General features: G+C 41.6%; 2 protein-coding genes across 6 annotated transcripts; one reads left to right on the top strand and one right to left on the bottom strand.

Moving 5' to 3' along the window:
- Nucleotides 1-749: 749 nt before the first annotated feature.
- Nucleotides 750-24,644, bottom strand: MAPDA (N6-Methyl-AMP deaminase). Of its 5 annotated transcripts, none has more exons than XM_027084092.1 (11): nt 24,539-24,644; nt 17,843-18,071; nt 17,471-17,601; nt 16,921-16,981; nt 13,339-13,423; nt 10,201-10,282; nt 7,938-8,064; nt 6,813-6,893; nt 4,471-4,609; nt 2,287-2,387; nt 750-1,745 (listed from the first exon to the last, which is right to left on the bottom strand). In XM_027084092.1, the coding sequence occupies exons 2-11, from the start codon at nt 17,903-17,905 to the stop codon at nt 1,551-1,553; spliced, it is 1,065 nt and encodes a 354-aa protein (XP_026939893.1). In that variant the 5' UTR covers nt 17,906-18,071; nt 24,539-24,644; the 3' UTR covers nt 750-1,550. The 5 variants fall into 5 exon arrangements, with proteins under 5 accessions (XP_026939893.1, XP_026939891.1, XP_026939894.1 ...); XM_027084090.1 differs by having other exon boundaries at nt 24,171-24,545; XM_027084093.1 differs by lacking the exon at nt 24,539-24,644 and adding an exon at nt 19,342-19,364.
- On the top strand, nt 24,547-27,569 carry LCMT2 (leucine carboxyl methyltransferase 2). The gene has a single exon (XM_027084089.1). The coding sequence runs from the start codon at nt 24,575-24,577 to the stop codon at nt 26,633-26,635; it is 2,061 nt and encodes a 686-aa protein (XP_026939890.1). The 5' UTR covers nt 24,547-24,574; the 3' UTR covers nt 26,636-27,569.
- Nucleotides 27,570-27,685: the final 116 nt, after the last annotated feature.

The raw sequence follows: 27,685 nt of genomic DNA, 5'->3' as shown, positions 1-27,685 counted from the left end.
GTAAGCTGAGATGAAGTGAGAGAGTGGCATGGACATATATACACTACCAAATGTAAAAGAGAAAGCTAGTGGGAAGCAGCCGCATAGCACAGGGAGATCAGCTCGGTGCTTTGTGTCCACCTAGAGGGGTGGGATAGGGAGGGTGGGAGGGAGACGCAAGAGGGAGGAGATACGGGGATATATGTATATGTATAGCTGATTCACTTTGTTATACAGCAGAAACTAACACACCATTGTAAAGCAATTATACTCCAATAAAAATGTTTAAAAAAAAAAAGGAATAGGGTAAAGGCAAAAACTCTTACCAGGGAAAACCCAATTTTATCTCAAACTAGCTCACAAACCATTATCTGCCACCCAATCTGCCACTCCTGAGGATGGAAGCAGCAAGAAATAATACATAGTCTTCAAACATTCTAAGAAAGAGAAACCAAGCCCACTGATGGGGGAGCAAGAGGATCTATGCACCCCTCCCTTTTAATACTCGTTCAGCCTTTGTAGGGACAGACTGGATGGCATGTGCAGCAGAGGAAGCAAGAATATATTAGGAGCTGGACAGTCATATCTGTTCTCATCAATTGTTTCCTTAGTGCTATTATTTCTTTTTATTTTCCCCATGCTATCATTCTTCCCTTTATTGCTTATTCTCTATGGCCAATGCCACAGAACTTAATACACACACACACACACACACACACACACACACACACATACATACACTCATATATATACACAGAGGGAGAGAGAGAGAGCACTGCCATTTCTCTTTTACTGTAATCTGAATATAGAGGCTGTCTTGTCAACTCTGTAGAGAATTATTTTTATGGTAACCAGGTAGGGGAGGGAAGATGAGATATGAACATAAGAATGGATCAATTCTCTCTCCATTGTTCGATTCAAAATCTAAAATGTATCTTGACTCCAGGAGGATTAATCATGAGAAGGGCAAAGGCAGATATCAGAAGCTAGCTTTATCTGTCACTTAGGGTCACCCACCCAAAGGAGACTAACCCTGGCTACTGGGATTCACAAAAATGCATGGTATCCCTGAAGTCCACAGTTCTGGGGAATACTTAAGTGAAAGGAGTCCGATTAAAGTAAGCACAACAAAATACAGAGCTGTCATCACAAGCTAGATGGCTTAAAGGTTTTGGCGACAATCTGTTTTTCCTTCTCTCTTCACCTTATTTAGACTAGTAATTCCAAAACTTTTCCTGATGAGAACCTACTTTGATTTTCTTGAAGTTTCATGATCACTAATGAAGGACTGTTAAGTCAAAATCACTGCTGGAATGGGGAGTTCAGTGAGCAGCAACTTTCAAGTCCCTTCCTGTAAGCAGCATGGAGGTGAGCCATGGACAACCTCAGAGCCTGCCAGTCAGTTTAAGAGAGACTGGGCATCCGCCATGAGTAAGGTGCTAGTGTCGGAGCCCACGGCACTTGGCTGCTATGCTTCCACGGGAGGGAGCAGTGGACAGCTTACTAAGTGGGATACAGCAGGGAGATCTAGGTTGTCATACATACTCGAAAGTAGTTCACCTCATTACAGCTTAAAAATGGAACACTTTTGGCTTCAGATGATTCCACTTCTTCCTCAGATCAGACTTGGTGCTGTCAGAAGCAAAGATGTAGCTGATGGATTCATAAGACAGATCCCACACCTGAGACTGGGTCAAATGAAATGTTTCAGCTGCCAGCTGGTATTCTTGAGAAAGGTGTGTTGCAAAAACACCCTTATCATCGGTCTGCCAACATAAGCAAGAAAGTTTCAAAATGAACGAGGAAATGATTTTTTAAAAAACAACAGCTTTCGTTTAGAGTATTTTCCTATTTACCATGCTTCTTTTAAGAATTTAAACAGGGGCCTATAAATATATCCATGCACATCTATGACTGAACAGGCTTGTTTATCCTTTTTAAGAACAAAAAATAAAACACCAGGGCAGTGGCTCTCAACCACGGCTGCATGTTTAGATCACCGAGGGAGCTTTTAAAATGTATCTGTGCCCAGGACTCCCCTCAGATCAATTAAAGCCGAATCGCAAGGGCTGGGTGCTGGGCATCAGTATTGTTGTTCCCCCAGGTACTGTCCAGGACCTTTCCCCGTAGAGCCAAACCAGAGTCACGCTGGCCCTTTGCAGCCTCTCAAGCCCCAATCTCCTCTCACTCCTCCACTTGGGCATCACCCCCAAGGTGTGCAAGGCAGCCAGCTAGGTAGTGAATGTCTGACCTATGGCAACTCAGGGACTAAAGAGGAGCAAAATACCTCACAAGAAAACACCTTACACAGATCACGGCAGGATGGAGCATGCTGTACCAGAATCCAAAATGATGCTGCTTATAAGATGGAACTGTCTGACTTTTGACGTTCGAGGTCAAACAGAGTTCTAGATGAAGGGGGGAAAGGAAGAAGCCTCTTATTAAAAGCAGATTAGTAGACTCATTCACTGTCACCAAGTAGATACATGAGAAATCTTTCCAAACTATGCTAGTTTTCAGTAGTTCATTATTTTACAAAACTGACCTTTCTTACATGTGAAAATTTGTAGTCCAATAAGTGTAGTTGTGTGGGAACTATGTGCTGCAGCTCATGGCAGGGAATTAACATCCCCTTCACAGCCCTGTGCTTCTTTCTCCCTTTCTTTTACCAAAGAAGGAGAGGAAAGAGGGGTGTGATAAGCCAGTCACCATGAAGAAGGCAGGGAAGTATCGTGATAGGGGAGCAGAAGGAATCTTTGAAGGGTTGCTGCACTTCTTCCTGGTCTTACAGTGGGAGCTAAAGTAAAGGTAAGAAAATGGTAGCACTGTCGAGGGTTACAGTATTATAAAAAGCCAAGAGCAGAAATGGACTTCTTCTGTGGCTTCAAAGAAAACCTCTAAACTCCTTTACTCAGACAACCATCCATTCACTGCCTGCTGCAAGTCCATCTTAAGAACGACTTCTATGATTATAAAACTCCTGCCTTGAAAAGCTATGCCCGGCTCCCCAGCCAGAGTAAAATACTTCACCGACTTGACTGATGGCATCTGCTCCCTTGAGTAAGGCGGCTGCAACACAGGGCCACTCAGTCCCAGCAATGGCAAACCCAACCTGCCCCTGCTGAGAGCAGAGCCGGGCCACCACACCAAGTAAGATCACTATGCAAGTGGTTTCCAAGATCCTCTACTTTTGTAGAGGTTTAAAAATTTCCTTAGTAAAAAGAAAAGAAATCTCACCCATTATGAATTGCTGAAAAACTCTATGTTAGTTAAAAAACACACCCACACAGGTGTTACTACAAATTGTTAAATTTGTAAGTTCAGTGAATTCATCATTCAGTAAAGAGGTTTTCAGCCAACTGCTTCTTTCCCTCATCAGAAAGGCCTTCCCCAACTATCCAATCAAAAGTGGTTATCTCATCACTATTCTACCGGCCTGTTTAATTTCCTTCAAAGAACTTAACACTGATATTTTCTTGTGTATTTGCTTACTGTCTCTCTTACCTATGCTAGAATATAAGTTTCTTGAGAAAGAAACATTGTCTGTTTTGTTTACTGCTGTATTCCCAGCAATTTGAATAGTGACTGGAACAGAGTAGGCACTTCATAAGTATTTGTTGTTAAATAAAAATAGCTCCAGGGGGGCTTCCCTGGTTGTCCAGTGGTTAAGAATCTGCCTTCCAATGCAGGGGACGCAGTTGAATCCCTGGTTGGGGAACTAAGATCCCACATGCCGCAGGGCAACTAAACCCATGCGCCACAACTAGAGAAGCCCACGAGTTGCAACGAAGACCCAGCACAGCCAAAATAAATAAATAAATAAAAATAAAAACTCTACAGCTAACATTATACTTAATAGCGACAGACTGAATGCTTTTCCCTAAGATAGGGAACAAGGAGAGATGTCAGCTCTCATCACTCTTATTCTACAAAGTAATGGTGAATAAGTTAAGTTCGGCAATGTCACATAACACATGATAAATATAAAATAATCTACTGTATTTCTCTATACTAGCAATGAAAAATAAAAATAATAAATTAATAAAATAAATTAATTAAAAAAAAAAAGCTCCAGGTATACACATGCAGACAAGCAAGTGTGTGATGGTTAACAGACATATAAAAATATACTTGGAATCTTGCATAAGTCTTAATTTTTAACTAAATGTTACACATTTTCACAACATACGTAAATTGGTTAAAGTCATTCCAAAATACTAGACGACCTTATTCCCTCAATATAATACCTGGTTCCAGGAACTGGGGAATGTGGCAGTGAACAAGACAGATAAGGGCCCTGCTCTCATGGAGCTTATACTCTAATGGGAGCTAAAACTTCCTGTTATTTAATGAGGCTGAGAAAGCATCACTTAACTTCTAAATGATATTTATGTATTTAGAACAGTGCTTCTCTACATATGGGTTGCAACCTGGGGGCTGGGGAGGAAGGGACAGTGAGTTGCCTGGAGGACCTAAAGCCTTAAGCCTTACCGAGCGGTATCTGGTGTTGCCTCACAAAGTCCACCAGATCCAGGGATCCTCCCTCCAAGGAGTTGAGAAATGTGCCGTGCCCGATTCGGTCAGGAAGCAGGTCCAGGAGTACTTGTGTTTCTTTTTTTTGGTTTGGAATCTCAAAAAAAGGGGAAAGAGGGCATCAATAACCTCTTTCAGTGGTTCTTAAAAGTACTTTTTTCTATAGCCAGGTATTTTGTCCCTCTGGGAAGGTAATGCAGACATTCTGGGAAGCTGAACCACTTAGACCTTCCAGCTCCCTTCTTTGCCTTTTATCTTCCCACTTATTTCCCAGTATTCTTCTAGATTCATTTTGATGATAGTAACTATGGAGTCAATAGCCTTTTCACACCATTCTCCTTTAAACCTCACAAGAATCATACAAAAGTATTAAGATGAAGAAATCAAAACTCAGAAAAAGTAATTTTCAAAAACAAAATCTCACAACTCTATATGCATATGTGTGTTTTGTGTTGTGTATATGTCTTCATACATATTACAAAAAGGGATAGAAAAAATATATATAAATAACAAAACTGTTAATAGGATCAACTCAGGAGCAGAACTAAGGGGACCTTTCATTTTTTATTTCTTTACTTCTACTTTACACTATTTCTGTACACGTGGATTTTCTTCAGATACATATAACATTTGTAGTTAAAAATACAAAGCATTTTAAAGAAAAGCTGTCCAGGCTCACAGAGCTAGTGAATGGTGGAGATAAGGGTGAAACCCGGCTCCATCTGACTCCGGGGCCCAGACTCCATCCACATACAGTGCGCTCATGTTCTATCTAACGACAAGGCTAGCTAAGTGCAAACCACAACCACCATGAAAATGTCTGGCTGTGCTCTTCATCTCCTAGATAGCCTAAAAGACAAACGACCATAACATGTTGAAATGAAATGTTTTATATCCAATGGACCAAACAAGAAAAGCCACAGAAATTAAGGTAAAGAGCAGGTTCTGATGCTGTGCACAAAGGCCAGAGGTAACTGGCCTCATGCTGGCTGTTCTGTTATCCTGACCAATGACTTCAATCTGGCATCAGTTTGGTCAACTAGAGGGTGTCCTACACAAGAAAGATCTTTTGATCAGAGTGTGGAAACATGGATCCTAGATTTTAAGTTCTGCCACTAGATTACTGACTCTCTGCTTTGTAGACATGAAAAAGAGCCAGTACTGACATGAAGCTCCCATTTTTCCCCTAGTCTTTAAATCATGACCTTAATTCTCAAAATAATCATACGAGGTAAGTAAACTAAGTATTATTTCCTGCATTCAAGAAACAAATACAGGGGCTTCCCTGGTGGCGCAGTGATAAAGAATCCGCCTGCTAATGCAGGGGACATGGGTTTGAGCCCTGGTCCGGGAAGATTCCACGTGCCACAGAGCAACTAAGCCCGTATTCCACAACTACTGAGCCTGTGCTCTAGAGCCCGTGAGCCACAACTACTGAGCCTGCGTGCCACAACTACTGAAGCCCGTGCGCCTAGAGCCCGTGCTCTGCAACAAGAGAAGCCATCAATGAGAAGCCCGTGCACCACAACTAGAGAAAAGCCCGTACACAGCAACAAAGACTCAAGGCAGCCAAAAATAAAAATAAATAATAATAATAAAAAAAAGAAACAAATTCATCAAGTTGTATAATTATGTATAGCTTTTTGTATGTTAAAAAAAAGAAAAAAAAGTAATAGGTAGAAGTACTGAAGTAGAAAGTAAATCCATCTGTAAAATGGGGAAAAGTCCAGGAGAGTCCCTTGGTTGCCTCACAGGGATGTGCTGATTAAGAAAGTGACTGTTCTCCAGCTACTCTCTGTGCATTATCTGCACTGTGCTCATGCTGCCAAGGAGCTGGTGCCACAGGGGCACTTGATCTTCTGCTGAGCCTTATAAAATGATGATGAGCTACTTCCTTTCTTGCCAGTGTACGTGACACATTCAGGTCCCTTCCCTGCAAGGACAGGTGAGACAAACTCATGCTTTTCTCAGTGTCATCTTGCCGCTAACAAGGCTGCTGATATAAATTCATGCATTTTCTCTAGCAAGCTGTCAATTAAGCTGTTTTAAGGACACAACCGTAGTGCACGTCAACAGCCAACCCCAGGAACCACAAAAACAAAGGAACAGTAACGTGAGGGACTAAAGCAAGTTATGCCTTCATCATTATAATTTACACAAAAATATTTCTACTTTCTCTTTCTAAAAATGTTTTCCCAAGCCAGGTCTATCTTTAGCCATGTACAAATGATTATTATTTTCCATTAATTATTTTCCATTGTAATCTATCCTCTCCAGCCTAATTTTACAATATTATTTACCTCTGAAAGATGCAATGCCAACTTCAGACCTGATTTTTTAGCTTCTAAAAGAGGTTCCAAGAAGTCTTTTGCTTGTCCTACCTTGAAGACAAAAGTTAAAATGAGGATGTATGAGTACAGGCAAACTGAAGAACTGGTTACTCTGTCTCAATAAAAAAAGAAATAAAATAATGGCAGAAAAAAAACGGCAGATGGACTTATTTGCACATTTTGTTTATAAAGTATCTATGGTGTGCTAGACATGTTAGAGAATTCAAAGCTGGCACAGACACAGTCCTTGCCCTCAAGAATCTTAAGTATCAGTGAACCTGATGACAATCAGCTAAGCTTGATATAACAGTCACCAAATTTTACTTTCGGAAGGATATCTAGATATCTAAAGCTAAGAAGGAGAACTCACCTGATTCAGGAACCAGCATGATTTGTAAAGAAAGCTTCTATCAAATGGACGGATGAAACAAGGCCAGAACAGCCCAGGTTTTGACAAAGCCGTAAGAACCAGGTTCACAGGACTTTCTATTTCAATGATTTTCAACTGGGGTGATTCTGCCCTCCAGGGGACATTTGGTAATGTCTACAAACATTTTTGGTTGTCACAACTAAGAGGGTGCTGGTATCTATTGGGTAGAGGCCAGGGATGCTGCTAAACATCTTATAATGTACAGGACACCCTCCTACAACAAAGAATTCTTTGGCCCCAAATGTCAGTAGTGCCACAGCTGAGGCACCCTGCTTGAATCTGACCAAGAAGCTCTAGACCAGCCTTTCTCAACTGGGGCTTCTGTGAGACAATTTAAGCCCTAGCCATAATTAAGCATTAGACATGGATTACATGTTAATAAATTAACTTCTCTAGTAGAATGGTACTAGCTGTGAACCAAAATAAAATAATCATATTGTCATGCAAATCTTTTTCTCTTTTTTTAGGGGGCTTAATTCTTTCACAGAACCCTGTCTGAGAGCAGTTGCTATAGACGTTCTGGTCATCCAGGGCAGGATAGGGCTTCATCCACACAGAGAGTCTGCTGGACCTCTGGAGAAAAGCAGGATGCTCCAAGCTAATCCTCATCCCACAAACTGATTCTACCTTTTAGAAATAAAATATGTTTTGGAAAAGTAACTTACAGTAGGGTCTCCACTGAGGTCAAGGCCAAGAACTGTATCCTCAGTAGAAAGGAAGAACTCTTCAGCAAGTTTAACAGTCTCCTTGGCTACTGAAGGGCCACCTCTTCTGTCGACTGATATCAAATACCTTTGATACAAGAAAAACACAGTTGAAAATGAGTACTGATTGTGTAGATGAAAAAGACAACTCTTGAGTATGGCCAGAGAGGTACGGCAGGCTACATGGAATACATCTTACTGGAAAAGTACAGCCTGACTAACTTGACATCTTACTTTGCCATAAGGAATGAGACATAAATTACTAAACAGCACCAAATATCTAGTTAGTGTTCAAAGTTCTATCTCCTGTTTTTTTGTTCATGTATTTGTTTTTTACAGTTTGATTCGGAATCCAACTAAGGTCCACACATTGTGTTGGTCAATGTGTCTCAAGTCTCTTTTAATCTATAGCCACTTCCCCCATGCCTCCACCCTCTACCTCACACCTCCCCCCGGCCTCTTTTCTTGAATTTATTTGTTGAAGAAACCACATCATTTTTCCTATAGTTTCCCACATCTTATTTTGCTGATTGAATCCCCATGTTGATAACATGTTCTCCTGTCTCTTGTATTTCCTATGAATTGGAAACTGGATCTAGTCTAGAGGCTTAATCAGATCAGATTCAATATTGAGGCAAGAGGATTTCATAGGTGGTGATAGTTCTTTCATCAGGAGGCTTAGATCCCTTATTTCATTAAGGGTTACAAGACTGGTAATATTCTAATTCTAACATGTATCCAATAGCTGATACAAATTCATTCTTCATACATTAGCTGGATTCCTACAAGGAATCAAATACCCAGAGAACCCCTGTTAATATTGTGTAATTTTCCTCCAGCATTTATTAGTTTATCTATTTATTCACAAAATAAAGAAATCTCTCCAGCATATATTTATTTACAAAATCTGGATCAACTATATATAAAATGCAGTCTTTTTTTTTCCACTTAACAATTTCCCCTGCCATTAAATGTTAGAAAACAATATAAATCATATGAATATAACATAATGTCACTGTTCTCTGATTGTTGGACATTTTAGGGTATTTTCTACTTTTTGTTATAAATAACACTACTGTGAAGAATCTTAACATTAATCAATCTATTTCCTTAGGATACATTTCTAGAACAGAGTTACTGGATCACAGAGGGAAATTACTTTTATAGATCTTAATACCTCTTTAGAGAGGTTTTATTAATTACATATGCTCACCAGCAGTGTGTAAGTTCACAAACACTGGTTAATACTCTTTTTGGGGAGCGGGGTACCTGTTGAAATGGCATTGTAATATTTCGTTTTAAAATTATTTGATTAGTGAAGTTAAATAGTTTTCTATACATTTATTGGCCATTTGTATGTCTTCTTTTCTGAATTCTCTTGTCTTTTGCCTGTTTTTTTTTTTTTAATTGGGGTATTAGTCCAGTTAAGCTTAATTTTGAGAGATTTTATAGCCAGAAACTATACAGTTAGCTTTCTTCCTTTCTTCCTTCAAGGACTTACTGAGCCCTAATTATGTGCCAGCTCTGTTCTAAGTACTGGTGGGGTAGTGGTGAATCAAAAGACAAGGGCCCTGGCCTCACTGCATTTACACTCTAGCGGGTGAGTGTGTGTACACAAATAAAACAAGAAGACTTCTGATCTTGTTAAGAAGAATGCCATAAAGGAAATAAACGGGGTGACTAGAAGATGTGGGGAGGCACTTTAGATAAGGTGGTCAAGGAAGGCCCCTCTGAGGAAGTGACAGCCACACTGAGACCTGAATAATGAGAAGCCAACCATGCGAGGATACAGTGGAGGTGTGTTCTAGGCAAAAGTAACAGGAAGTATAAAGGTGCTGATGTGGGACAGTCTTGGACTACTTGAGGAACAGAGGGCGGGCCAGTGCGTGATAAGTGACCAGTGGTCCAGATGAGGCTGTTGAAGTAAGAAAGGCAGCCACGTGGGACCTTGCAGGCCATAGTAAGAAGCCTGGATTTTCGCTGAAGAGCCATGGGAAGCCATACTTCACAAGAGCAACAGGACTCAGAACTTTACTGCCACACGAAAAAATTCAGAATTGCATTCTCAACTTTAAACAACAAGGTTCTTGACTCTGTTTTTTATTAAAAGATAAAAATCGGTTATTGGTTGATTTATAAAATCCACTATACTCAGGCTCAAAAGAGTAAATTTTTCACATTCTAGTATTTTAAATGGTGACCACTAAGGTGCAATGCTTCTTACCTAACATCAATGTCTATGTTTTCTTGTTTGGACTGTTTTATACCCTCAAGTACAGATTCCACATAAGTCTTTTTAGTCATTCCTGGAAAGGACACAAATAAAACATTTTTAAAGAGATCATCAACTACTTCATCCTTCAACATTAGCATCCCTATATGAACAAATACATTTTCATTTGATGTGTGATACGGGTATGGTTAAAGATGAGTTATGGATACATTTTAGTAAATACCATTTATACTTTAATAAAATTGAAAAAAATGAAATACTAGAAAAATGAAATAAAAAAAGACATAAAATTCAAGCTTGTTTAAAAATTATTCTCAAATTCAACAAACATAAAGTTACTCTCAGGACTTCCCTGGTGGCACAGTGGTTCAGAATCCACCTGACAATGCAGGGGATATGGGTTCGAGCCCTGGTCCGGGAAGATCCCACATGCTGTGGAGCAACTAAGCCCGTGTGCCACAACTACTGAGCCTCTGCTCTAGACCCTGCGAGCCACAACTACTGAAGCCCACGCACCTAGAGCCCGTGCTCCACAACGAGAGAAGCCACTGCAATGAGAAGCCCACACACCGCAATGAAGAGTAGCCCCTGTTCACCGCAACTACAGAAAGCCTGCGCACAGCAACGAAGACCCAACACAGCCAAAAATAAATAAATAAATAATCAATTTAAAAAAAACAAAAAACCTACTCTCACAAATTGCTATAAAAAGTTTAAATGCTTGTTCTAACAAAACAAGAATAACAAAAGCCCTTTTCTGGGAATTCCCTGGATATCCAGTGGTTAGGACTCCGTGGTTCTACTGCAGGGGGGCATGGGTTCGATCCCTGGTTGGGGAACCAAGATCCCCATGTGCATAGTGTGGCCAGAAAAAAAAAAAGAAGCCCTTTTCTAAGGCCTGTCCTTAAAAACAAAAAATGCCAGAAAATGTTTTCTCTACTAGCAGAATGTTTTCCTGCTTGTCCAGGAAAAAATCCTCTCCCTCAACCCTGCTCAGACTCAGTGTTTCTCATCCAGGGCACTAGAGACGTTCTTTCAAGTTCAGGTGCTCAAGTCCTCCTCTTCTGTGGGTCTCTGAAAAAGCACTCTCCAGAACAACCTCCTCTAAAATACTCTCATACCCCAGTTATAAAATGTTTACTTTTGTTTTGTTTTGTTTTGTTTTTTTGCAGTACGCAGGCCTCTCTCTGTTGTGGCCTCTCCCGCTGCGGAGCACAGGCTCCGGACGTGCAGGCCCAGCGGCCATGGCTCACGGGCCCAGCCACTCCGCGGCATGTGGGATCTTCCCAGACCGAGGCACGAACCTGCGTCCCCTGCATCGGCAGGCGGACTCTCAACCACTGTGCCACCAGGGAAGCCCAAAATGTTTATGTTTAGTGGAAAATCTCTAGAAAAAACACAGACGATTATAAAGAAGAAAAATAAAAATAACCTGTAATCCCACCACTCAGAGATAACCACTGGCTGTTTTTCTAAGTGTGTGTATATGTGTAAACATATATAGATAGATAGACAGACAGACAGACAGATAGATAGATAGATAGATAGATAGATAGTTTTGAACAGATGAGATGCTACTAGGTATATATGTATCCTGTTCCTTCATTTAACACTGTATTCTGAGCATGTGTTCATGTCATTAAAGTGTCTTTACAAATATTTTTAATGGTTGCCAAATATTCCATTAACTTTTATTTAACTATTCTCCTATTGCTGCATACTTAAGGTGACATTCCCCTTTGAATCTCCATTTGAAGAGTCAACTAGCCCTAATAATTGGCAGGTCTCTTCTTTCCTTCCCTTTCACTATCCTCATCAGGATCCTACAGTTTAAAAATGTGAGATAAGAATCTTCTGCTCAGGGGGAGGGATAAATCGGGAGATTGGGATTGACATATACACACCACTATACGTAAAACAGATAACTAATAAGGACCTACTGTATAGCACAGGGAACTCTACTCGGTACTCTGTAATAACCTGTATGGGAAAAGAATCTAAAAAAGAGTAGATATATGTGTATGTATAACTGATTCACTTTGCTGTACAGCAGAAACTAACACATTATAAATCAACTATACTCCAATATAAATTTAAAAAAAAAAATCTTCTGCTTGTCTCATTTCAGCACTTACTTTACTATATGCGGTTTCAAAAATTTTACCCCCTGAATGATGCTGGGCTACACATATCAGGGTGCAAGATGATCTGGTAGGGCCTCTTTAGGTCACAGACAAAGTGCTAAGGAGGACCCAAGGGCACTACAGAATATCTCCTGATGCTGCTCTTATGGAAAGAGGGTCCCAGGAAATTTCTCCAGATCACATCCAGATCCACTCATCTCCATCCAGAGAGGTTTTGCCACATCACAGCTTGCTCCTGGCCTAAGATACCATCAGTCCCTGAGACGTGAGTCAATAACCTTCATTTCAGTGATAGTCATGAAATGTGATTCTGCATCCACTCATTGTCTCACAAGTGCCTTGATGCAGGGAACTCGAACTAGCATTTATTTAAGACAATGTAACTATAAGGAAAAAGTGTTCTCTTCTCAGAGTGAGAAAAATAAGAACAAACAAAATGTTTGCAGGTCTTTTTATTTCCCTTCAACAGACAATACCTGACCTGATTTTTTTAAGTTAAGAATAACTCACTCGGGGCTTCCCTGGTGGCGCAGTGGTTGAGAATCTGCCTGCTAATGCAGGGGACACGGGTTTGTGCCCTGGTCTGGGAAGATCCCACATGCCATGGAGCAACTAGGCCCGTGAGCCACAACTACTGAGCCTGCACGTCTGGAACCTGTGCTCCGCAACAAGAGAGGCCGCGATAGTGAGAGGCCTGCACACCGCGATGAAGAGTGGCCCCCGCTTGCCACAACCAGAGAAAGCCCTCGCACAGAAACGAAGACCCAACACAGGCAAAAATAAATAAATAAATTAAAAAAAAAAAAGAATAACTCACTCATTAATAACATACATCATTAATGTACATCAGAAGATTTGGACCACTGACCCTACTTTTACAATAGTGTAAAAGTAAATACTTCATAGTCTCAACTTGCAAACACATGCATCATCAAAGCACACGAGAAAAAAGATAGACATCTCCTGAGAAGTAGTTAGATTCTACCTGTAGCATTTTCTCTGGGTGTGCTCCTTAGTTCCAGGTACTTGACACCATCATCTGCAAATTCTTTAATGACATCTTTCGTGACCTGATAATAAAGGCAATGTATGCAATATTGATTATGTTAGTGTAAGCGTCCCCATGAAAATGCCACGTGGTACAGCTTTATTTCATGCATTAAGTTTGACTTGCAAGTAGTGTTGGGAGTCTCCCACATGGTGAGGATGACCTGCTTTGTCACACCCCTGGTGGAGGCTGTGACAAAACTACCACATTTCCAATAGCTCCCCTTACCCAGAGCCCATACTCACATGAAATCCAAATCTGGACATCACCCACACCTTTTGTTTCTCTTCTCCCCTTTTAACCATTTCTCTATTTGCGAATGAACAGCAGACTGATAAAACAGAGGCAAAACTAAAACCAGTAAAACCACCTATGAGTGTATACTATTTGAAATTTCATTACATATGGAAATAAACAACTAAAATGATTAGGTAGTACTGATGTACCATTTAAAGTCATGGCTTAAGATTCTTATTCAAGCTATTTAGGGATAAGTTGTATTTTTCAAGAATTTCTTCCGGCAGGGTTAAATTCCCCCCAAAAGTACTTAGGAAGATTCTTCTTAGGCAAAGAAAATGGGTGATAAATTTGAGTAAAACTGTATCCAATCTAGCACAAAACTCAACAATCCAAAAATTACTAAATCACCAAGATAAATGACATCTAACGGCTGAAGGCATGTTTTCCTTCATTGCCATCAACCCTAAAATATACCAAATCTAGAAGAAAAAAGGACCAAGTTAGAAATGCTGTGACAACCAGCCCTAGTTAGTCCTTACAGCTGGTATCCTACTCTTAACCTGCTTTGACCATGTGCACATGGGCACGCAGGTGCAGCGTCCTGGCCAAGGAACAAGGTTGGCTGGTTGCGCAGATGGTGCCTAACTGGGTGGCCCCGCCCGGTGGATTCATTGCAATCCAAGATCTGGGCCTCATCTTTTTTCTTTACACTAAAGCCAAAAAAGGAATTTATTATAATATGAATATAACGGGTGGCTTGGATTCACCAGGAGGTCTGGAGAATCAGCCTCAGAGATTACACAGCTCAGGACAACACAAAAGCATTCAAAATCACGTGACACCCCTGGACCAAGCAAGACACCACTGCTTCCTCCACCACTGAGCATAACCCTGCAGCCTCTGCAGCATCATCACAGGCACTGGACCCCATAGTACTGCTTTCTCAGGAACCCCATGATGCTGCCACTGCCACCACCAGAGCACAGGCCTCATCTTTGCAGGTTGAAGAACTCACATCTTATCATTGCTCCAGAACTAAGCAGACCCAGAGACACCCTACCCCAGCTCACAGGAGACTAACGCAGAAGCCTATTTGTAATGTATGAATTGCGAACGAGGGTGGAAGTGAGGGTGTGAAGCGATCCTATCTACTATCCAGGGCACCCCCTTTCTTGATGGTGAGGTACGTGTGAAACCAAATAGAACAACAGAAGATTGCTGGCAAATACTGATTGAGAGCAATGGGAGGAAGATTTCTCTAGGCCACATTAAGGCCTGTGGAATCATCTCTAGCTCACGTCCAAGAACACTCCCCTAGGGTCCATGTCCGTGTTGGCCAGATTCAGCCCTTTCTGCTCCATGCAGCAACAGGTACCGAGGGCAACTCTTGGCACTTTGGGCTTTCCTCTCCTATGCGCTGGACTGAGAACATCTACTCAAGTACTTTCTTCAGATAGAATCCATCACAATTAAATTTCCGCTTTCTCCAAGAATGGTAAGACTGCACATCTTGAATGAGAAAGAACATGGGCTCTGGAATCGGACAAAATAGTCAATTCTGCCACTTACTCGCAGTGAGTGACCTTGAACAAGTTACACTTAACCTCTTTAGGCCTCAGTTTTTTTCATCTGCAAAAAGGGAACAATAAAAATGCCCACCTCGATAGGGGGAGTGGGAGGGGGATGCAAGAGGGAGGAGATATGGGGATATATGTATATGTATATAGCTGATTCACTTTGTTATAAAGCAGAAACTAACACACCATTGTAAAGCAATTATGCTCCAATAAAGATGTTAAAAAAAAAATGCCCACCTCAGAAAGTCATCTTGAGTATAGTGTCTGGCACATGCAACAGTTAATATTATTTCAGTCACATTTCAATCCTGTCTCTTTGAGATTACACCCAGTCGCCATAACTTGACAGTTAAGTGATCCCCACTCAGTCCCACATCTGTAAACAATCTCTTGGCTTACTCTCACACATGATTCATTTATTATATGTAAATGTTATTAATTTCACTCTCTGGGGCAACTCACTGTCATCCTCTCGACCACCTACAGGTGTTCGTCTAAGTAGCACTAAGTCAAATGCTACAGAATCTTAATTCCTCGCCTCATTTTAATAAAGCTTTTTACCAACTTTGGAAGGAATGAAACAATGAGCATGGCATATGATACCCATGGAGCTCTCAGAATCTAAAATTTTATCAGGTTTGCTCTGTTCCACTCAACAGCAGAAAGTGAGACAGAGCCTCCTGTGGTGGACGTTCCTAGCAGGGTTCAGTGGTACCTGTTGAGTGGCTGATTAGACAATGCTCCCTTGGGTTCCTATAAATCCCTGTGCATGTCTGTAACACAGAGCTTACCTCATGATGTTGGATTTATCCTCTTATGGGTCTGTCTTTCCAACCTGACTATAGATTCCTGAGGGGCAGGGACCATGCTGATCTATCTTTATATCTCCCAGTCTTTAGCAGGGTGCTTGGAACATTGTGGGCACTCAGTCAACTTTTGTTGAACTAAACTTTTAGAGTTAACACTCCTCCAAAAGGTGATTAATTTACTTAATAACTACCATGAGGATCCGTGTCAGCCAAGGAGGAAAATTCTTTCTTGACCAGTCAAAAGTCACCTCTCCAGAAACGCAGGTTACATTTCTTACTTTGCATTTTTTCTAAGGGTTAAGAACACTGATAGGATTCTGCTTCTCTCCAATTACAAAGAGAATATTTAAAAATGCCAACCTGGTCAGATCAATATACAGAAGCCAGTCTGCCATATCAGACTGTAGTATCACAGAGCTTCAGCTAAGGCAACACAGTGGAGTCCTCTAGCTCTTCATCCCCAGAGGGAAGGCACAATTTCCCTAGGGATTAATCATTCAATCTGTAAGCACCTCTTGAACTTCTTCATTCTCTATAATGTCCACCCAGGGGCAGTTCAAAGTATCCCAAGCAATACATGTAAAGTCTGTGGTCAGATATTTCATATATATATATATGTAAAACAGGACAAGATTTTCTCCTCCACATTGTCCACTACCTAACAGAAGATTCTGATCTTGATTCTTTACTCATATCTTTTATAATGAACATATCTTTTGATATTAGCTCGTAGACAAATGTCTTACACTATGTTTTAAAAGAGTTACCATAAAAAAAGCAGAAAACATTTTTCATCAGATTCTTGATGACAGCAAAAGGTCACATGCAACAACAGAAGGGCATCAATTACTTACTAATTTTTAAACCAGTCTAAAAATTACTTCATTTCTCACCATTAGAATATCTTCAGGGCCAGTAGTAAGCTGATGAATAATTTGAAACATCTGGAAACATCTGCAACATGAAAAGTTTTAACGTACTTTAGTCACCAAAAACTTCACTAAATTAACTGATTTTAGGCTAATAGTAATCATATATTTATAAAGAACTAGAGAATAGGTTTTTCAAAAATTACATTGATCTGGAGGGATAATCAAATGACTGAAAATCATACATTACTTTTAAGTGGGAAGTAACAGTTTCCCTTCTCCACCCCCAACCCCTACCCCAAGTGGTAGCAGGAAACTGGGGGAAAAAACCAACAAGTCTATATTTTCAAGTCTAAAGAATATTACAATATAGTGTAACTTCACAAACAATACAAATCACTAAAAATACTATCAACAGTCTGACAGTTGGAAAAAATGCTATAAGTCAAGTTATACTCTCCATACCAGATGGCTACCCTATTCCTTTAACTACAAAAATCTGAATCCTTACATACTATTTACAATCGCAAAATAGAGAAAAAAAGAAGTATGTCCACAATCTCCCCAAACTCACTCTTCTAAAGTTCTTTTCTTTCCCTTGTCAATCATAGTCATCTGATAGTGGATTTTAAGACCTGGCTTCTTGGCTATTAACTTCTTTATGGTATTGGAACTAATGGATCCATTCAAGTGGGCATGAAGTTCCTAAAATAAGAATACAATCAGTAAAAACTTCTCAAGTCCACTAGATTCATAGCATCATACCAGGTGCTTGATGTCTGTAGTCTGTACTAGGCAAACTGCCTACTAGATGTAGCTATATAACTTTTAAAATATACAGAGTTTGCAAATTCTACTTATAAAATGTACTTGTCTTTTGTGAAAAGAAACAACACAGAAGTCATTATAATTAACAACACTCCAGATTCCTTGGTTGAATTCTCACCACTTTAGGTAATTCTGAGTAAAAGGTTGTCTTCCATGGCTGTTGTTCTTCTGCCTCCATCATGATTTAGCAGAATAGCAAGGTCTTTCTCCAAACACTTATTCTTGGCATGAACAATACAATGTGGTTCAGTCAGTAAGTTCTGTGGTCTTGAATTTCCTTCAGATTGCTTCACTTCCACCCATTTTGATAAGATAAACAGTATGCATGGTTCTGGGCTCAGCTTCACCTATTTAAATGAATGTGAACATTTTCAGACGTTGATGCAAAAGCAAAGAAACAGGTTTTGTTAATTTATTCCTCTATAGACAAAATCTACTCCAAAGCTAACTTAAGTGAGCCAACAACCTGAACAAGAAATAAGAAAAGCCCTCAAGCTGGTAAGAGGTGAATTAAAATCTGAAATTTAGTAGGGTATATTCCTTTACCTATTAGCACTTTCTATAAAACTACTTCTAAAACTAGAAATTTATAAGACCTATTTTGGGTCCAAAAGTTTACATTTTTGAACTATTTAAAATATATAAAGGAAGAGGCATTGGAGTCAGATGGACCTAGGTTAATTCTTTTACCAGTTCTGCTCTTAAGTAGCTGTGTGGCCTTAGTCACTTTTAACCCCATGGCTTCAGTTTCTTTATTCGTAAAAATGGGATAAAAATTCGATAAAAATGCAGAGTAGCTGTGAGGATTAATAAAGTACTTTAAATTCCCCTCTTCTATGTTCCCACATAATCCAGTGACTACCTTTAACTCAGTACTTTATCACACTGTATCTCAATCACTGATTTACTTGTCTTTCTTCCTCACCAGACTATATAAACTTCCTAACAGGGACTATGGCTTATACTACCTCTCTAGCACCTGATAGGGATAGAGTAGGATAGAGTAGGAACAGTTACTTTAAAAATCCCACTAAAGGATTAAAGACAGAAAGGGAATTTCAAGGGAGTCTGGGAGACTGTTGTAAACTAACGACCACTTAAAAGAAGAATCCAGTAACCTAGCAACAATCTACTCTACCTTGAAGGAAGAACAGGTGCACATCAGACGCACTCAAGCCACAAACCCTGATAGTTAAAACACAAGACAGTAGATACCGGTCTGAATCTTGTTACATGAAGTCAGGGAGTTAATAGTCCTTGAAGAGTAGCATTTCTTTGTGTAGCCAAGACAGAAATACAGGGAAACAAACTAGGTGAAAGGGGACATTATACTGAAACCTGAGATTAATTACCATATTTTAGTATATGTTACCACCTTTTGCTAATATACATATGATTTAAATAGCAGCATGACAGTCCTGGTTAAACCCTTCAGGGTCAAAGGAGGAAATAATGACGTAAGCCTTGACGTCTGCCCAAGAATGAGGAAGAAGGTGGTCTTCTTCCCCTCTCCAATTTTCTTTTGTTTATAAAAATGAAGCCTTCTCAGTCCTGGGGCAGAGCCTTCTCCCCTGCCCGCTTGAATTTCTTACAAGCATCCCATGCTAATAAACTCACTCTTTGGGAATTCCCTGGCAGTCCAGTGGTTAGGACTCGGCGCTTCCACTGCACGGGGCTCAGGTCTGATCCCTGGTGGGGGAATTAAGATCCCACACGCCGTGCAGGCACAGCCTAAAAATAAAAAAGTAAACTCACTCTTTGTCACTTTCCCTCTCAATGAATTCTTTCTGCGCCAAGACAAAAGTACCTGAGTTTCAGTAAGTCCTGACACCAGGAGAGCGGTTTCAATTAAAAGACAGCGGGAACTACTGAGCCCGTACGCCACAACTACTGAAGCCTAGAGCCCGTGCTCCGCAACAAGAGAAGCCACCGCAATGAGAAGCCCGCGCACCGCAACGAAAAGTAGCCCCGGCTCACTGCAACTAGACAGAGCCCACGCACAGCAACAAAGACACAACGCAGCCAAAAATTTTAAAAAAATTTTTTTAAAGACACTGGTTTCAAGTCCCTCCTAAGTCAGGGATCATGGGTTCAAGTCCCAATCTGAGGTGCAGGTGGGTTCGAGCCCCAGCCTGTGGGTTTGAGTCCCACCCGAGAAGGAGTGCAGTTTCACACCTAACACAGTGCCCAGCATTTCGTAGGTGATAAATAAATCCTGATTTCCCTTTACCTCTGAAGGTGGCTTATAAATTAAGACAAAATTCCAAGTGAAATTCAGTGATTTTCAAAGTATGGTCCTCAGATATTAATGATGATGATGTTGATAAGAATAGCAGTTTCCATTCAGAGCCTACCAATTAAGTGGCAAGCACTTTTAATAATATTATCTATAACCCTCCCCATAAGCTTGTAAAATAAATATTTTCACCACATTAAAAATCACTAAATTGATACTGAGAGGGTTAAATAAGTTACCAAGATATTAAAATGGGCAATTAAGAAAATAGTTTGTAGAGATCTAGACAGAGCCATAGAAATCCACAGAAAGGCTAACCCAGTATGAGATAAATTTCAATAGAATTTCAATAAAATGCCGTAGTAAGTGCTTAATAGTAACAAATGAAAAAAGATAGACTATTTAATCAATATGTTTAATATGTCTACTGAAGTACATAAGAGATGTCATTAACACAGAAAAACATACCTTGACATAGTAAAGTCAATTTGTCATAAATTGACCTATAAAGTAAATGTTAATCAAAATATTCCCAAAATTATTCCTTAGAAATTGATTTTTAAAGTTCATGTGGAAGACTTAACTTGTAAAATTATTCAGAAAAAAATATGAAGCTCAGAAGAATACCCAATATGGGTGAAGGTGAGAGTAAAAGTTCTGGTGGGAGCAGAGCTTGGTATGATATTTTTGGAAGGTACTTTGGCAACACACACACACACACACACACACACAAACCCACATACTTTTTGACCCAATAATTATACTTTTAGGAATTTATCCTGTATCTTATAGGATACGTACAAATACACTTCTTGTAACATTATTTATAATAGCAAAAAATTGGAAACAACCTACATGTCCATCAGTAGGGTACTGGTTAAATTAATTGTATATCCATCCAACTGAATATCTATGACTATATGGAAAGACTTCTATAATATAGTGTTATTTCCAAAAAGTAAGTTGCAAAAAAACATTGTTCACAAAGATGACATTTATAAACAAAGCATGTGTGTATACACACACACACTCTTATTTATATATATCTTTATTCCTAAAATAGGTATGAAAGGATACATAGAAAACTGTTCGCACTAGAAAGTGGGTTGGAAGCGGCAAAGGTCAAGGGACAGAATTTTATTTTTACTTACCTTATAAAGTTTTGCACAATTTGAAGGTATTACAACTTGCATGTAATACCTGATTACTTTTTGAAATAATTTTAATAAATTAAAATTTAAGTAATAAATTTAGATAATTCACTTATTACTTTAATAAATCAATTAAAATAAATAATTAATTTTATAGAATTGTTCATAAAATAATTAAATAACTTTTTAGAAAACTTGCAAAACAGCTTTATTAATATGAATTAGGAGAGGGAAGAACTTTTACCTTTAGACAACAGAATGACAGCCTGAAAAAGAATTTAGGACATTTTACATAGCAGGCTGTTAACAAATGTTACAGATGGCTAAATTTTCGTATAAATTTTCAGTCCTACTCTAGGATCCTGACCTGATTTTGTGGCACATTTCAAACCACCTCCAGATTGCCCCTTAACTAGTTATGAGTAAATGTACTGACCCAATAGCTACAATGTTAACCTACGGAAATTTGAAAGCCACCAAAGCAAGCACAGTTTTTACACATTTTTAAAAGTTGTTTCACTGATCATTACCTAAGCTATTGCTATCAACAATTCCATGCCCTGCCAGATTCAGTCTGCCTGGGCTGGCTTTGGCATGGATTAGAAGCAGGTGGGGTGGGAGTGATGTGCCAAACGGCAACACATTGAGATAAGATCTTTCTACATTTGTACTAATATTTCATCAAGTTAGAGCAGGGCCAGAACCAGGTCTCCTGTTCTCCTGGAGCAGGGGTCCCCAAGCCCCAGGCCACGGACCGGTATTGGTCCCTGGCCTGTTAGGAACCGGGCCGCACAGCAGGAGGTGAGTGGTGGGTAAGCAAGCGACGCTTCATCTGTATTTACAGCCGCTCCCCATCGCTCGCATTACAGCCTGAGCTGCGCCTCCTGTCAGCATTATGGTGAGTATAATTATTTCATTATATATTACAATGTAATAATAATAGAAATAAAGTGCACAATAAATGTAATGCGCTTGAATCATCCGAAATCATCCCACCCCCCAACCCCGTGGAAAAATCGTCTTCCACAAAACCGGTCCCTGGTGCCAAAAAGGTTGGGGACCACTGTCCTAGAGAACTTTTTTCCTCCCCGCCCTCCACCCCCGCCCCCAAAAGGGAACTAAGGATAATAAAAACACTTGTTACTATTTATTAAGTACTTAGTATGAGCCAGGCATTCTGCTAAATGTCTTGGATGGTAATTTTACTTGATTCTCATAATAACCCATGAGGTATTACTGTCTCATTTTACATAAGAAAATATAGATTTTTAACAAATAACCAGAAAACAACTGTAAGGCACCCAAATCACAAATTTTGCTCCATTCTCTTTCTTCTTGAATCACTTTTCTTCATCTGTTCCTTACCAAAAAAGTAGTATTTCTAATATATCATGCACATTTTACTAACTTGTCATATAAAATTCATTTCTAGGGTTCCCTGGTGGCGCAGTGGTTGAGGGTCCGCCTGCCGATGCAGAGGACACAGGTTCGTGCCCCGGTCCGGGAAGATCCCACATGCCGCGGAGCGGCTGGGCCCATGAGCCATGGCCGCTGAGCCTGCGCGTCCAGAGCCTGTGCTCCACAACGGGAGAGGCCACAGCAGTGAGAGGCCCGTGTAGCGCAAACAAACAAACAAACAAAAATTCATTTCTACAGCACAGTATATTTTTTTTCAAAGTCCTACAACTTTTTTTTTCTCTTTGACCCTCGATAAACCCTGAAACACCACACAAAGCAGCACTTAATCCCCTCATTTTAGAAATGACTATCTCAAAGTCCAGCAAGCTCAGGAAAGTCCTTCTCCAATTCCAATTCCAAACTCCTCAAGCGTTCCATAGACCCAGCTGCCTTAGGCTGAACTTTACAACTCAGTCACTACCTTTATAGAGACAACGAAAGCCTTCAGACACGAATTCCCTCTATTTCTCTCTGCTTCCCTCACACTTAAATTTATCTTTATCTATACCCCTTCTTCCCTCATGAATCAGAGAAAGAGGATTCATTCTCTTGTCCCCAAGACTAATTTGTGCCCAGGATCCCATTCCTTCCTATCTATTCCAAGTCATTACTCCACTAATCTCACTTTTCTGTTCATCAACCTCTCTCTCTCCAGTTGCTAATTTCCCTCAGGGAACCACCAGGTAAGTACAGTACTTGCTTCCACCTTAAAAAAATAAAAATAAAAATAAACTTTCTTTTATCCCCCATTCCTCTTTAACTACTGCCCTGTCTCTTCTTTCCTTCTGCGCTAAACTTGAGCTGCCTCCATTTACTTATCTCCCATTCATTATAACATGGATTCTGCCCTTATTACTCCACAGAAATTGCTCTCCCTAAAGTCATTAAGAGCTCTAAACACCACATCTAAATGACACAGTTCTAGTATCCAAATCCAAATTGGCTGGACTCCAAAACTCATGCCCTTCACCATTATACTATGCTGCTTCAAGGTAACCATACTTATAGTCATCCTGATTTCCTTCTCCATCTCAGTCACCAAATCCCAATTAATAAGTTACAAATCCCGTAAATATCTCTGCAAGCGATTTCCTACGGGTGACGACTCCCAAATACTCAAATTAGAAACTCGATTATTTTAAACCTCCAAGACTCAGACCGTATCAGAGGGAAAAATCACTTCTCTTCCATGATTCCCTCTTCCACAGACATATTCAACTTTGTCTTAGAAAACAGAACTTTGAACGTGGAGGGGAATGTCATTTTACAGCTGAGAAACAAGAGGCTGAGTGGTTTACTTATTGTCAGCTTAGCACAGAGCCGGGAATACAAGGGAATCAATAGCGTACATCTGTGGGGAAACACTGATTGGGTGAGTCACAACTGCTGTAAAGGTTTCTTCATTTTGCACCTGGCCTCACTGGCTTGTTTTCAGATTTAAATGGGATCTCTTAGTAAGCACTCGTAGTTAGCATCCGAGGAGCGACCCCTTCTCCTTGCCCACCAAAGTCAGTGGTTCTAACCCTGCTTTGCCCCTACCAGACACTCAATGCAGACCCTGCCGTCCAAGGAGCTCCGGTTGTCAGTCCCCACAGACTCACCTCTTAAAGATTTTTGTCAACAGTTGAGTCAACTTATGACAGCTTAAATTTTCACTTCAGACAGGAAGGCTTGTAGAAGAGTGATAACCCGCGCTTCTCTGACACAGTCCACGTGTCCACAATAAGCCGCAGCCGTTCGTCTTGCCGCGAAACTGCAGTCCCAGAGAATCAAAGAAATGTCAATCACAGCCGAATGTCAGCACCAGGGGCACCCTCCTCAATACTGATTGGCGAGGTGCGCTCTTCCCGGAAGTGACGCACACCTGTCCAAGGAAGAGGCGTCACGGAGCGGGGTGCGGGTGGGGGGTGTGTGATTTTTCCGTACAGAGTCCGCGAGGTGGCTACTGGGAAACGAAAAGGCAGCTCACCACCGGGACGGACCGTCGCTCCTGAGTTCCCTAACCATGGGCCCGCGGAGCCGCGAGCGTCGGGCCGGGGCAGTGCAGAGCACCAACGACAGCAGCGCCGTCAGCAAGACCTCCCTGGCTGCGCGCGGGTACGTGCACGACGCCTTCGCCGCCTTGCTAGTTCCAGGGACCGCGCGCCGCGCGCCGCTCATCCACCGCGGCTACTACGTCCGCGCACGCGCCGTGCGGCACTGCGTGCGCGCCTTCCTGAAGGGGACGTGCGCGGTCCCCGGCGCGCCTCGCGCCCAGATTCTGTCGCTCGGCGCTGGCTCGGACTCGCTGTATTTTCGCCTCAAAACTGCGGGCCGCCTGACCCGGGCTGCCGTCTGGGAGGTAGATTTTCCGGACGTGGCACAGCGCAAAGCGCAGAGGATTCGAGATACGCCGGAACTGTGTGCGTTAACCGGGCCTTTCCAGAGCGGGGACCCCGGGTACACGTTGTGCTTTGAGAGCTCGGACTACTGCATCCTGGGCCTGGACCTGCGGCAGCTTCAGCGATTGGACCACGCCCTGGGCACCGCGGGCCTTGACGCAGCCGCACCGACTCTCCTCCTGGCTGAGGCCGTGCTGACCTACCTCGAGCCGGATGATGCCGCGGCCCTCATCGCCTGGGCCGCCCAGCGTTTTTCTAATGCCCTTTTCGTCGTCTACGAGCAGATGAGGCCGCGTGACGCCTTTGGCGAGTTCATGCAGCAACATTTTCGGCAGCTGAATTCTCCCCTGCATGGCCTGGACCGCTTTCCCGACGCGGAAGCCCAGCAGCAGCGCTTCCTTCAGGCCGGCTGGACCGCCTGCCGTGCCATGGACATGAATGAGTTCTATCGCTGCTTTCTTCCCGCAGAAGAACGCCGGCGCGTGGAAAATCTCGAAACTTTCGACGAGTTTGAGGAGTGGCATCTGAAGTGCGCCCACTATTTCATTCTGGCCGCTTCTCGGGGAGACGCCCTCTCCCAAACTCTGGTGTTTCCACCCTCAGAGACGTTTCCTCGGATAGATCCTGCTTCCCCTTCAGGAGTCTTCCCGGCCAGTATAGTCACTGGTGATAGCCAGGGCCCAGACCTTAAGAGATATGGGCACGCCTCGGTCCTTTTGAGCCCAGGTCTTATTCTCAGTGCTGGAGGATTTGGAGAGCAGGAGGGGCGACATTGCCGAGTGAGAAAGTTTCACTTGCTCTCAAGATACTGTGACTTTGAATGGAAAGGCAACCAAATATGCAGTTGGGGGGCTGGAGCTCAGTGGGATGGACGCCTTTATCACACCATGACAAGACTTTCAGATACTCAGGTTCTGGTTCTGGGAGGGAGACTGTCCCCAGTAACTCCAGCCTTGGGGATTCTCCAGCTTCTTTTTTGCAAGAGTGAGGATAATAACCCTGAGGACCTAAATGTCACAGTCACAAAGGTCGGCCCAGAAGAAGATTCCACTTTGTCATGTTGGCGCCACTCGACAACAGAAGTGTCCTATGAGAATCAGAGATATTTGTTTGTGTATGGGGGCCGCAGTGTGGCCGAACCTGTACTAAGTGACTGGCATTTCCTACATGTGGGGACAATGGCTTGGGTCAGGATCCCAGTGGAGGGAGAAGTACCTGAAGGTCGGCATTCCCACAGTGCCTGCAGCTGTCAAGGGGGAGCCCTCATTGCTGGAGGTCTGGGTGCTTCTGAGGAACCGTTAAGCTCTGTACTCTTTCTGAAACCAATCTCTTGTGGATTCATCTGGGAATCAATAGCCATCCAGCCTCCCATTACCCCAAGGTACTCCCATACAGCTCATGTGGTCAATGGGAAGCTTTTGTTGGTTGGAGGGGTCTGGATTCATTCCTCCTCAGTTCCTGGAGTGACTGTTATTGATCTGTCTACAGGACTGAGCTTCGAGTATCAGATTGACACAACATGTGTGCCATGGCCGTTAATGTTACACAATCATACCAGCATTCTCCTTCCTGAAGAGCAACAGCTCCTGCTCCTTGGAGGTGGTGGGAACTGCTTTTCCTTTGGTACCTACTTCAACCCCTGTACAGTGACATTAGACCTTTCTTCCTTAAGTGCTAGGCAGTAAGGACTGGACTTGTGATATATTCAGGACCCACTAAAGTAGACAATAAAGCTTTCCAAAATAGTATTTGACTCTGGCTATAGATATTACCACTCCCCTGTTCCCATTCCTTTTTTTGTTTTTGTTTTTTTCTGTTCAGTGCAAAAAGAAAAAAAGTTGTTTAAACACACACCAACGTTCAAAGAGATGGTACAAAAATAAAACATAAATAGGGCTATCTGAAGAGAGTGGTCATATAGTCCTAGAGTAGGAATTGGGGGCCTTTGGGTCACTGTATCTAGTTTACTGGTCTTCCTCCCATTTTCTAATCTGAGTTTATCCATTTACTGAGTTACAATGACCTGTAGCCTAAGTCAAGTGAAACTTTTCCCAATGCCAGGCTTTGTGATTTTAGATGGGACCTTGGAAGAAGTTTCACACAGATCCTTGGTAACAAGGCTGAATATAGGTGAAGGGACATGGTATTGACCTCGTTCTTCATGTATGAAACCTGAAATGAACCCAGTTGCAGTTTGATTAAAGCATTGTGCCATTTAGTGCAGCAGAGAACTCTGATAGCTTTAATAAGACACATTTGTATGACTTTATTGACACATGGTTTTGTTCCATTTTTTTGCCACCGGTTCTATATTTATTTAGAATTATAAGTGCTAATAAACCAAACATTTGATTTCTCAGCTCATTTTGTATATGGTATGAAAATGTTTTGCTCCAGATCTACTCCACCCTTCACTATGTTCTGTGTCCCAGGAGGCCAACCTTTATGAATTGCATCAATGAGTTTACTTGTTCTCTGGTGTTTGGTGAGTTCCATCAGTCAGAGGTACCAGAGAGGGATGGTTGGACAGTGAGAGTATTCCACGTGTTTCCCCTACCAGTCTGCAAGTTGGCATTAGCTGCATTCCTTTTTTTTAAAATAAATTTATTTATTTTTGGCTGTGTTGGGTCTTCGTTGCTGTGCGCGGGCTTTCTCTAGTTGTGGTGCGTGGGCTTCTCACTGCAGTGGCTTCTCTTGTTGCAGAGCACAGGCTCTAGGCGCATGGGCTTCAGTAG

The sequence above is a fragment of the Aethalodelphis obliquidens genome, unplaced genomic scaffold (genome assembly GCF_003676395.1).
Source record: "Aethalodelphis obliquidens isolate GAN/ISIS:26980383/991018 unplaced genomic scaffold, ASM367639v1 scaffold51, whole genome shotgun sequence".
Taxonomy (NCBI): domain Eukaryota; kingdom Metazoa; phylum Chordata; class Mammalia; order Artiodactyla; family Delphinidae; genus Aethalodelphis; species Aethalodelphis obliquidens.
This window is presented reverse-complemented; position numbering and strand designations above follow the sequence as displayed.